The following is a 13,087-nucleotide window of genomic DNA, read 5'->3' on the forward strand; positions in this document are numbered from 1 at the left end:
AGCACTTGTACTCCCTCTACGTAAATACCCCTGACAAACCCGACAAGCAGCAAAATCCCACCCCTTCACAGTAGAGATCCCTAGGTGCAAAAGACCCTTCTACTCCAGTAGTTTCTTCCCCAGAACCACTAGACTTTGGAATTCGCTTCCAGGTTTCTGCTTCCAACTGTACTGACATGCAGAAGTTCAAGTGTAACGTGAACCGACATCTAGCTGCCCGACTCCCCACCTAGTACCCCTGTAGCCTGTGTCCCTAATAGTAGCCCCCTACATCAAAGTGGCAATGTGCCTTGTTTGGGGTGAAAATGTAATTAAAAAGTAAAAAATAAAAAACTCCTTGCAAAAAAAATTAACATTATAAAAATCAGTATTTCCCAGAAACTTTCTCCTATGGAGGAAGCCAGCTTAACCCACACATGCATTGTTCCCAGATACAACAAGCAGTTGACAAATGGGACAGAGTAAAATAATCGAAATATAGTAAAGAAAACATTGACCAAAACAACATTTCACGATTCAGTAAATAACTGATATGTTCAAAATACTTCTTTTTTTTTTTTTTTTAATAGGCCACCATTCGCCCACATTTGGGTTGGTGCATCTGCTGCTTGTCTCACTTCTGGGCAGGGTTCAAAAGAGTCGCCAACCTGACAGGTCCTGAACTGTCATCTAAGCTTCAGCCTCTGTCCCACCGACAAAATGTTGCATCCCTCTGCCTGTTCTACAAGTATTTTAAATGATAAATGCTCTGGCGAACTACAAGCACTTGCACCCCCTAGATGTGATTACCCCTGACAAACCCAACAAACAGCTTAGTCCCACCTCATCACAGCAGAGATCCCTAGGTGTAAGAAAGCCTTTTACTCCAATAGTTTCTTCCCCAGAACTGCTAAACTTTGGAACTCCCTTCCAGGATTCTGCTTTTCCAACTGTACTGACATGCAGAAGTTCAAGTGTAATGTGAACAAACATCTTGCTACTCATCTCCCTTTATATACCCCTGCAACTTATGTCCCTGATAGTAGCCCCCTACTTCAAAGTGGCACTGTGCCCTGTTTGGGGTGAAAATTGATTAAAAAAAAATTTTTTTTAAATATTGCTTTGAACTATCTAGACAAATTTAGTCCAATGTGCTACGATAAAAAGAAGCTCAATATTTTTGGATGAAAAGATAGAGCTTAAATTATAAGCTAAAGATTCCAAATGGCATTAAAAACGGCTAAAACAATCATGATTCTTGTAGTTGTTAGAAAAATTATCAAAAAAAAACATCAAACAATGGAAGAAATAATTTAGCAAAACAATAAAATTTTCTAGCATATTTTAGTAAATTCCATTATAGTTTTGTCTCATATACACACACATTTATATATAAGTACAAAGGTCATTCCAAAAGTAAAGCTTCCTATTTTTTTTTACTCAAAAAGTTGAAGAGCTACAAAGACGGGAGTGGCACCATCAAAACAAGCGACTTTTGGTGCTCCAGAATTTATTTTTCTAAATAGTTACAATCATTCTATCAATCTATTCAATCACCTTTGATCCATTTGGGTGGAATAAAAAATGGGAGGCATTACTTTTGGAATGCCCCTCATATATTTGTATATTTAACAATTTTATTTTATTTATTGTTCTGTTACAGTAAAATATATTATACAGTTGTTTGCTATTTCACTTCTCCAGTTTAATAGGTTTGGATGTTTTTAAAATTTTAAATTTCTCAATTCAAACATAGTTTACAAGGGTCTTCTAAATTTCAACATGTACTGACCTGTCACACTATTTTCCACTTAATTGTTGACAAGTGCCCGTTTTCTTTGAGCTTCTAGAAAAATTGGAAATTATCATTCCAAGCAATTCCAGGATTTGAGTAAATAAAAGGTTCCTACTTTACATTTTTTATGCATATTGAATGGCCATTCCTAAGAAGGAATACTGTTGTCATATCTGAAGAGATGCCACTTAGAGCATTGATTTTTGCAGTGACAGAGTTGAAAACGACTTCATAATCCAGTGGATGGGATGATCTATTCTCTGCAGACTCTTGCCCACTACTACTCTATCGTTATTTCAAGGAAAGTTGCTTAATCTTTTGTTTCTTTTTGTAAAACATTTATAGGAAAAAAAATCATCTTCCTACCACCAATAGAAACAGTTTCATATCCTCCTCTGCATGAATAAAACCAAACGGAATGAATTCCTTTCCAGGAACACATATGGAACTACTTCTTTACTGACTACAACCAATGCCCGTCTTCTTAGGTAATCAAACCATTGTTGCCAATCCTCTCATAATATTTTTCATCATGCAACTGACAATCTCATTAATATTTATTATTGAGTGGCTTTTGGCCTTGCTAAGTGGTAATTCAGTAGTATCAAAAATGCATTTCCAAAGATATGATCACATTTATTAAATTAATGAATTTGAAATGTAAATATTTTCTTTATAACATGCACAAATGGTTTAATAAAAGAAAAACATGAGCCAAAATGAAATGTTAGTGCATCATATGCAATGCTATTTCTTTCTTTTTTTTGTTTGGGAGTCACCACTTATCAAGGCCCGAAGGCCACTCGAGGATAAGGATTAATGAATGTAAGGGGATAGTCTAGTAATCGTTAATGGTGTAAATTGGGTAGAATTTGATTATTTATGAAGACAGCTCAACAAGAATTTGTTTACATTGGATTTGAAAGCTACCATGTTGTATTCAACTAGGAAGCATGCCAGAAGAACAGTGTTCCACAGTTTGGCAGTTCTGGGAAAGAAGCTTTGTTTATGGAATCTACATTTAGATTTAGGCACAGATAGAGAGTGGGGGGGGGAAAATCATTTATAGTGGTTGTGACTAGTCGAGTGTTTTTGCGACAGTTTGGTGAGGGGGGGGACCATAGATTGGAGTTTATTTAAGCACTTTCCATGAAAATAATGATAGACCAGAGACAGGGAAGAGAAAAGGGTATCACCTACTAGGTTTTAAAGCCAGTTTTGAAATCTTTCATGGTTGGATAGGGTGTGCTGAGCAGCTCCTGCCCAGATGTGGCAACAGTGCTAGAGCATATCTAGTTCATACAGATAGAAGATTGCATAAACAGTGAGATACCTGATGGAGCAGTAGAGTGATCCAACCATTTTTCCAGCGATCTTGGCAACAGATTTGATGTATGTGTTCCATTTCAGATCAGGAATGACGGTCAGTCTCAAAAGCTTGTTAGTACATGGAGTTCCCCCAAGACAAGAACCATTCATTTCAATTGGAGTGTGATGGGGGTTAGAGTGATTATGGTGAAAGGAGAGAAGCTTGGTTTTCGATGCATAAAAATTAACCAGTCACCTTTTTCTCCATTGCACCATGTTCCCAAGCTCAGAAGAGAAAGAATCAGAAACATCTTGGTCATTGCTGACCTTTGAAGTGTTGCCATAGATTGTGGTGTCATCTGCATAAATGTCTATGAATGATCTAAGAATGTGATTTAGGAGATTATTGATGAAGATTAGGAAGAGAGTTGGGCCAAGGATGGATGCTTGAGGGATGCCAGTGTTAATACTATGAATTTCTAATTTCTGCTCATCAACGACTACTCTTATAAGCTTATCAGAGAGAAAGGATTTAATAACTAAGAGGACATTTCCAGCTGGTGATCTCATGAAGTAAACCTTTATGCCATACTCTATAAAAAAAAACCTTTGATATGTCAAGAGCTACTGCTCTAGAAATAAAGCCCCCTGTTGAGAAATTCACTAATCCTGTGCGATATTACAGTTAGTACATCAGCTGTAGATCTAGCAGAACGTAAATCATATAGTACGGCACTGAGCAGGTTATTTTTTGTCATTTAGGTATATGTTTAAAAATCTAAATTCATAAAAATTTTCAAGTTTACAAATTGAATAATAAGCTTAAAGCAAGTATAAATATTAATATTTATATGACAATCATAATCAGATGAAAAAGCTCAACATTTGAAATTGAACATTGATAGAAGGAATTCAGTATAAACTATGTAAATTAAAATTTACAACAATTTATTATCTGACAAAAAATAGAAATTTTAAAAATTTTTTCTTATTCCATGAAGTGTCAAAGAAACTTTCTCAGAAAAATAGCAAAATGATTTTCATAGGCTAAAAATTTTGCTGGTTAGCACATGAATTGAAAACTATAAAATTATGAAAGAAATCATATTTGTATGAAAGTTGATGATGTAAAAATGTATGGGTTAAATGAAGTTTGGATGAGGAAAATAAAAAAAAGAGAAGCTGATTGGTCAGATGTAGGGATGTACATGAAATAATCAAGCAGAAATAGTGATAACTAGCATTTCAACCCGGCGTTGCCCAGGTGTTTTGAGGTGTATGCTGAGCAAAAAAAAAAAAAACTGTCAATTTTTTAAAATTTGACCCCTATTATGACCCCTTAAAATTTATTGTTTAGGGCTCAAATAAAGTTATTAAGTTAGATCCATGTCGAAGGAATCTATATCTAAAATTTCAAGTGATTAGACCCAAAATTGTAGGAGGAGTTTGGTAGAGTTCTCAAAGATCAAATCGTTGAACTTTGGCTCCTTAATTGCCAAATTTCTGTCCGAAAATAAATCATATCGATTTTCCCAAATCTCAGTACCCTGTATATCAAATTTCGAATCTGTAGGCTTAAAATTGACAGAGTTATTGCGTAGGGAAATGTACACAGACACACACACAGACACTTTCACTTTTATAGATATATAGATTAGTACTATTTCTAAAGAAGGAACAGTCTAATTTTGATCAAAGTTAACATCCTTTTACAGCCTAACATCACAAGTACATTTGGGAAGCTTTATCACCACACAAGCAAAAGAACCCAGCATAAAATCAACAGTTGATTCTTTGATAAGATACGGGCGTTCGGAATGATTGTTCCTGTTTAAAGCACAATTGAACCATGATACTTGACTTTTGCATTTTAAACTTTAATTCAAGTCATTATGCATAAAAATAATTTTATAAAATCAACTATAGGTTTTCTACAGTACAATGTAAAGTACAATGTATTGCAGAATAAGTTACGGCAAGGAGACATGTACACATCCTCCCAGTGCACCATGGTCGATCAATCAATTTCATAAAAAAAAAAGGGGCGATTATACTGATTTCGATGACAAAAGTATTAGAAGTGAGAAACATTTGTTAATCTTCGTTCAATCCCGTGCAACGGTTGGTCTCCCTACTAGTATTAAAGAAGTTTAAAAGTATTGAACTAAAAAGCAATATCTTTTCAAAAGTACTCAATGCATACGTAGAGCTATTATAAGTGAAATTATATATAAAAAAAAAAAAAACTTACACGGATTAATCAACGTTTTGATGATGTTACTCATCTCGTTAGGAGTTCAAAAATGACTTAAACTGATTTGATGAAAGGCTAATATATTAAACGAATAAGATTAAATAAAACGAGAAATAAAAAATGAATTCTTAAAAATAAAATAAAGATGACGTCTAGTAAATAAATTTGTATCCATATTATTAAAATTTTTATCTTTATCTTATAAAAGTAATGCCTTTTTTTTTTTTTAATTCCACCCAAATAAATTACAGATTGCAAATTATATTGTTATGATGACTGAAATTATGCATTCATGACCGGAAAGTTTCATTTCTCTATTGCATGTATTGACGTTGAATTCCTGGAAAAAGTGCATTGAGAATGATAGTGACTATGTAGAAAAATAAATTCTGGAGCATAAAAGTTGCTCGCTTTAAGGATACCAATTCCATCTTCGAAGCTCTTTAACTTTTTGAATAAAAAAAAAGAAAAGGAGGCTTACTTTTGGAACGACCCTTGTATCTCAATATATGCAACACTTTTGGTTTCAGGTTTACCAAGTTTTGAATGAAATATTAACTTTTTTTGTTTCAAGCATTTTGTGTAACAAACTTTACGTAACGGTATATAAAGTGAAGTGAATTACTTACCAAATTCCACCAACATGAATGGGCGAAGTGCATCCGAAAAGAAGAATATGATGAGCAGACCCCGCAGTTGCATTAGCCTCAAATTGCACTGAGAAAAAGAAATTTTTTAAAAAATATTCAAAATTGAAATCAATCAGTCAAATCGGCTCTTTTTTTCTAAAATAATTAAAAAATAAATAAAAAGTAAACTTTTCAAAAACATGATAAAAAAGTTTGTTTTTTTTACTTGAGAGTCACCACTTATCAAGGCTTGAAGGTCACTCGAGGATAAGAGTTAATGAATGTAACGTGGTAGTGTAGTAATCGGTTAATGGTGTAAATTGGGTAAAATTTGATTATTTATGGGGATGACTAAACAAGAACTTGTTTACATTGGATTTGAAACCTACCATGTTGTATTCAATGGGGAAGCAGGCCAACAGAACAGTGTTCCAAAAGCTGGCCAGTTCTGGGAAAGAAGCTTTGTTCATGGAATCTGCGTTTACATTTAGGCATAGATAGAGAGAGGGGGAAAATCATATATAGTGGTTGTAGCTAGTCGAGTGTTCTTTTGTAAAAGTTTGGCAATGGGGGGAACCATGGATTAGAGTTCAGCCGAGCACTTGCCATAGAAATAGTGATAGAGCAGAGACAGGCTCATGACATCTCTTCTGTGGGAAAGAGGTTGCAGAAAAGTGAAAAGGGCATTACTTACTAAGTTTCAAAGCCGGTTTGGAACTCTATCAACTCCTGCCCAGATGTGGCAATAATAGTCTATTTTAGGGCGCACCTGGCTCTTATACAGATAGAGGATTGCATCGGCAGTGAGATACTTACTGGAGCGGTAAAGTGTTGAGAGAAACAAAGGACAGCGAATAAAGAAAGAAATAAGAAACCAGACGAAAGAGCATATTCAAAAAGTATGTGTAGCGGGAGAGGTTTTCAGTTCTCTCCCACTGCAAGAACTTAGATACCAAAGTTGGAAAGTGGGATCGAGAAGTCAGCTCCCCGGAATAGGGGCACTGACTTGCAAAAAGTGTCTGGCTAGCCCTGGCGGCATTCTCCGGTAAGGGTGCCTCAGACAGTAAGCAATAAACTAACCCCTTCTCAAAGAGAAAAGGAAAGACCTGGGAAGGTGGACCTCCTAGAACTGCACAGAATTGAAGTCCCACCACAAAATAAATAGGGACTGGATCATTACAGGAATGGTCAAATCTCTGTTGATTTTGGGGGCCAAGAGTAAGAGGAATAACTTTATTTATGTACTCGTTATACTTCATAATAATCTTAAACCCCAAAATAAGTTTTATAGTATTAAATCTAAAAATAATTTTAATACAGTTAAACCCAAAAATAATTTTAACATAGTTAAATCTAAAAATTATTTGTGGTAATTAAATTTAAAAAAATATGTGAGATAACAGTAGAGAAAGACGAAAAAAAAAATACTTACCAACATAATTAGTTTCGTTTGGTAAAATGATACTTGTACATATGTATTTATCCACCTGAAATACAAAACAACAAAAATAAAGAAAACCCATTTTGTATTAATCAAATACAGAAAATGGTCTGACACTTAGCAAAGGGTTGGAATGGCCTTACTAACGCTAACCCTCATTTTGTTTGGTTCGTTATTTTTCATTCTTTTCGCAGTGTTTGCACCTCTTCACAATCCCTATTATTATTCATGGATATATGTTTACTAGCAGGTCGCTCGGTATTGCCCAGTCGTAAAAAGTGCTTTAAGATGATATTTTTGTTTATGCAGATTTTATATTTATTATTATAGCGCAAGTTCTCTTGTGATTATTATATTGGGCAACATCAGGCAACCTTCTAATATTCGAAAGAAATAATGATCTGAAAGCAGAACATAATAAAAAAGGATAAATAATTATATAGCTAACGCTTATAAAGTTGGATAAATTATATGAATTAAAACGACACAAAATGGAATTTTATGGAGTAAGAGTAGGGGTAGGCTATAGAAACAAAATTTTTCAAATAAATGCCAAAAGTGGCTTATTACCTTCATTTATATGTAAATAGATGAGAACAAGTGATTTTTACAAAACGGGTCAAAATTGGAGGGTCGCTGGCCCCAAACGTGATTTGACCGCGTCAACGCGTGAAAATGGCCCAAATTTCGCCCCCGAACACACTTAATCATTTATTGAAAGCCACAGGGTGCATTTTTTTACTATAAATGCATTTGTATCATTAAATCTAACATTCCCATTGGCTATCCCACAAGTATAGGGCTTTTTAGGGTAACTCAGAGTCCAAAATGGGTCAAAATTACCCCAAAATTAGCCAAAAATGGTCGGAAATCACGGATTTTCCAAAATGCACCTCCCATGGGCCCAAAGACACCTCTACATGGCAGAAACTGTTGGGAAATGCTTGAAGCAGGCACTCTCCTAACTTTTGCACTGTTAATGAGGGGTATAAGGACCTTTAAAAGGGGCTAAATATGGCCGATTTAGCCAAAGAGAGTCAAAAAGTCCCTAAGAATCAACATAGGTTGTCAAAAAGGGGCTTAATTTGAGTTATAGATGGAAAATTACCAAATAAGGAAATGTTTTCTTTCTGTAACAATGCAATGGCATCTTTAAATAGACACGATAACATTGCATTGCATTAATTGTGAATTTGATAGAACTTTGCTTTCTTTTTCAGTTAGTAAAATGCAATGAACATGGCTGGTATAGCAGGGCAGATTGACGAAGATTATAATTACGACGATTAGACTTATCTTCTGCTTGATTCTCTTCCAACTGAGGCTGAATGTGTTCAAGCTGTGCAACATCATGCTGCCAAATATAGTACCAGGACACAGAAAAATCATATTCACCAGTTCTCCTTGCGATTACTACAATTGTGGCAGAAAGCCTTTGGAAGTGATGTTCGTTATGTTACAATACCTGGGATAAAACATAAACTTGATCGATCGCTAAAAATTTACGACAAAGATGTCTACAAAGCAAAGGGTTCCAGACGTGTGAATATGATTAAATGGAAACGAGAGCACCATGTCCTTCTCAATATACTTTCAAAAGATGTGAATCCTGATGAATTTGATGTACATGAACGAAGATTCTTTGTCAATCAAAAGTCTCTCTCTCGCAAATGGCTCATTGACACTTTCCACGTCGATATGGAACATGAACGGTTTCTGGCAGAGCAAGAACTGCACAATCGTTTGGATTTGGACGATGATCAATTTGAAGTGGAGGATATGTGCTAGAGAATAATGATGTGATTGACGAGCTCTTTAATGCATTATATTGATATTTTACTGTTGAATGATTTTAAAGTAATGTGAAGTGAAGCTGTGTCTTGAAATAACAAAATAATTCCTTTGCTAATTGCTCATACCTTTTATCAAGTTATTCAATATATTGGTTACAAATCGAGAAATAGCGAATCGAGAGCCATTTTCATCAATTTTGGGGTGACTATGAGAACAATATGAATTCAGACTCTTCTTGGACAGCATTTTATTGACATTCAATGTTCAATTTACAATTAATTACTTTCTGAGAAGTTGATGTAGTAAAGTTACGATGTTTCTTAAAAGTATCATTGATGAATGAACTAATGATTCATATGTTATGTACCGTAAAGCGTAATTTTGTCATTTTTGGATTGTTTTGACCCTTTTTACAACCCCCAAAGATCTCTAAATACCCTAAATACAAATGGATAAGATAACAGGGTGGTTATTTCAGTCTTCCAACTGTAAAAAGCCATACAGGAGTGTTTATAGGAGCCCGATGAGATATAATACCTGCATTTTGGGGATTATCAGTGATTTTCGTTCATTTTTGGCTAATTTTTGGGTAAATTTGACCCATTTTGGACCCTTAAGATACCTTGAAAAGCCCTATATAGGTGGGATAGCCAGTGAGAATGTTAGATTTAATGATATAGAGCCATTTATGGTCAAAAATTGCACCCTGTATGGCTTGGGAGGTGCATTTTGGAAAATCCGTGATTTCCGACCATTTTTGGCTAATTTTGGGGTAATTTTGACCCATTTTGGACTCTAAGTTACCCTAAAAAGCCCTATACTTGTGGGATAGCCAATGGGAATGTTAGATTTAATGATACAAATGCATTTATAGTCAAAAAATGCACCCTGTGGCTTTCAATAAATGATTAAGTGTGTTCGGGGGCGAAATTTGGGCCATTTTCACGCGTTGACGCGGTCAAATCACGTTTGGGGCCAGCGACCCTCCAATTTTGACCCGTTTTGAAAAAAATCACTTGTTCCCATCTATTTACATATAAATGAAGGTAATAAGCCACTTTTGGCATTTATTTGAAAAATTTTATTTCTATAGCCTACCCCTAGTAAGAGAAAAGCGACTGTCTTATCTGCTATTTTGAAAATAATCTACAAAAAAAAAAAAAATAATCTGCAAAAAAAAAAAATAAAATAAAAATAATCTACAAAAAAAAAAATAATCTACCAAAAAAAAAAAAAATAATCCATAAAAAAAAATAATCTACAAAAAAAATAATCTACAGAAAAAATAATCTACAGAAAAAAAACAGAGATAACTCAATAATTCAAACATATGAGACTGATATTGTAATGCCAATAAAGTCTCATTAATAATTTACAAATGATTTTCTTTATAAAAATAAAAACTTGATCAATTATATGATTTTTGGAATATGCTATTTTCGTTTCGACACATCATACAGATTTTTCGTTTCGACACATCATACAGATTTTTCTTTATTTTTGTTTTTAATATAGGAGGAATTCTGGACACTAAACCAAATTTTTGTTGTTAGAATTTTATTTCTAATCATTTGTATGGCCAAAGGTTTTTCCAAATAAGAAAATAGTTATTGTCAAGCAAAATCCTGACACTTGCTGCGAGTCTGTCAGACTAAAATCGAACATCAAACAAACAAAAAAAAAAACATATCCAATACAGAATATTCCCCCAAAATTTTTAAATTTCAATAAATCTTAATAGTAAATGAAAAGAAAACGAGGGGGGTGGGTTAATAGTCTGTATTGGATATTTTGCTTGATGAGAACCGAGAAAATAACAAAAACAAAATTTGCAACAGTGACATTTTAAACATTTCAAAAGTTCAGAGAAAAAATTTTTTTTTCTGACGTTTTAATTCGTAATTTGTTTTATTGCTGATACAACTTTTGAAATATAAAAAAACAAAAATTTAATTGAAAGTTACCCGAAATTTTCCAATTACACAATTCTTTAGTTTTTCTAAGTTTTCTCAGGTTAAAAATTATTTAGTTTGATTTAAAAAGAAGTATTCATTATATTTTAGATAATATACAGGCAACATTTGGTAGTCCTACTTCTATATATAAAGGGCATGCGTGTGTGTGTGTGTTTGTGTGTGTGCAATAATACCATAAGTCCACAAACAATAGATATTCTGCTTTAGTGCAAACCAAGCAGATTTTGATAAAAATTGTGATGCCATATAAAAAGCAGTTGTATGTATGTTTGTATGTCCAGTTAAAAGTAAAAAAAAAAAATCTACAAAAAAAACATCTACAAAGTTGGTATACTCTAGATTAGTATTACCCTGGATGAATGATATCTAAAATTTAGAAAAAATTATTCATTCTCTGGTAAACTAGGTCCGGTTTCGTCAGGGAGGATCGTTTTTTTAGTGTTATGTATTAATTTTGAAAGAAAATACCTAGAAGAATCTATTATATAAAGGAAAGTTGTGTGTGTGTGTGTGTGTGTGTGTGTGTGTGTGTGTGTCCTGCTAGAGAGCAATTGGCTGGGCAGAGAAGAAAGTGGAGATTGGGGAGAGGGAAGGGTAAAATGGGGGAAAGAAAAAGAAAGAAAGATAGAGGTGGGTACAGAGAGGCAGACAGGTCAAAGTTTTAATAGAAATAGGTAGATCATGCACGATCCCCCTCCACAAGTAAAAAATTTACTTTCACCATGATTAATGTTTGTGCAAATTTTTTAAAAAAATCCAAGGTGTGGTTATTGAGAAACAAGCGAACAAATGAATGGATAAACGATTTGGGGGCAATGTTATCTCTATAATGCTCCCCTGAGAGGGTGACAAATAAATTTATGCCGGAAAATCTGTGCGGGCAAAAATTTACTTTCACCATGACTAATGTTTGCGCAAAATCTTTTTAAAAAATCCAAGTGATTATTAAGAAAAGTGTGATCAGATGAACGGGAGTGAATTACTAGGACCAATATGTTACACCAACCCACCCAGAGCAACGACGGCTATCCCTGCTCGCTTTTAATATAATACTTTTTTTTTCCTTAAATAACTATTAATATAGAACTAAAACTGCAAAGATTATAACCTGTTTAAAATTGACATCTTCTGCAGCTGAAAACAAAAGAAATTCTTTTCGATGATTTATCACTTTTGTTTCATAGTTTTCTTTTCATGTTAATTGTCCAATGATCAAGCTGAACGAGACCATCATTTAATGGCATGCCTCAGAAGAATGCATGAATCACACATAAAAACCAACAACAACACGTGATGAGTTAAGATAGATTACATACTCATATGTAATCAGACAGCTATAACTACTATTCATATTATTTGGATTACTGTTCTCATCTGGAATGTTATTTTCATAATGTTTCGGTCATTGTAACCTCCAACCTCCTTCCAGTGTATCTTGTAAAACTGGAGTCTTTCTGTCCAACTTGGGAATCTGTATTGTATTTTGTGTATTGTCCGCACTGAGGATTGAAATTTCAACCTCCAGAAGAGTATAACTTGCAACTGAACATTACCAAGTACATTATCCACTATGCCACGGCAATTTTAGGAGCCTTAAACCTACGCATCACTAAATATAACTAGTATTTATAATTCATGGATCCTATATTATGTTAAATTCTATACTAGGTCTGTTCAGTAAATGATCGTCGGCCTGCACACACACACATATATATATATATATATATATATATATATATATATATATATATATATATATGTGGCCTGGCAAGGCCACAATGGAGACAACTGAAGCAGCAAAACTGAACCTGGCTTACAGGGAACTATAATATATATATATATATATATATATATATATATATATATATACATACATACAAATGTAGGCAAGTTTGGGCATATTTTATTGGT

The 13,087-nt window shown here is 33.9% G+C and overlaps 1 protein-coding gene across 2 annotated transcripts in view; it reads right to left on the bottom strand.

Moving 5' to 3' along the window:
* The window catches only part of LOC145270318 (peptidyl-glycine alpha-amidating monooxygenase B-like), a 239,606-nt gene that overhangs the window by 151,517 nt on the left and 75,002 nt on the right, over positions 1-13,087 (bottom strand). For both annotated transcript variants that reach the window (XM_080125969.1, XM_080125965.1), the window contains exons 3-4: positions 7,398-7,452; positions 5,966-6,053 (exon numbers count right to left, since the gene is read on the bottom strand). In XM_080125969.1, the coding sequence (XP_079982095.1) occupies positions 5,966-6,053; positions 7,398-7,452 (143 nt within the window). The remainder of the gene's footprint in view (positions 1-5,965; positions 6,054-7,397; positions 7,453-13,087) is intronic.

Source organism: Euprymna scolopes, chromosome 4, assembly GCF_053919585.1.
Source record: "Euprymna scolopes isolate OS-2025 chromosome 4, ASM5391958v1, whole genome shotgun sequence".
Lineage (NCBI taxonomy): Eukaryota > Metazoa > Mollusca > Cephalopoda > Sepiida > Sepiolidae > Euprymna > Euprymna scolopes.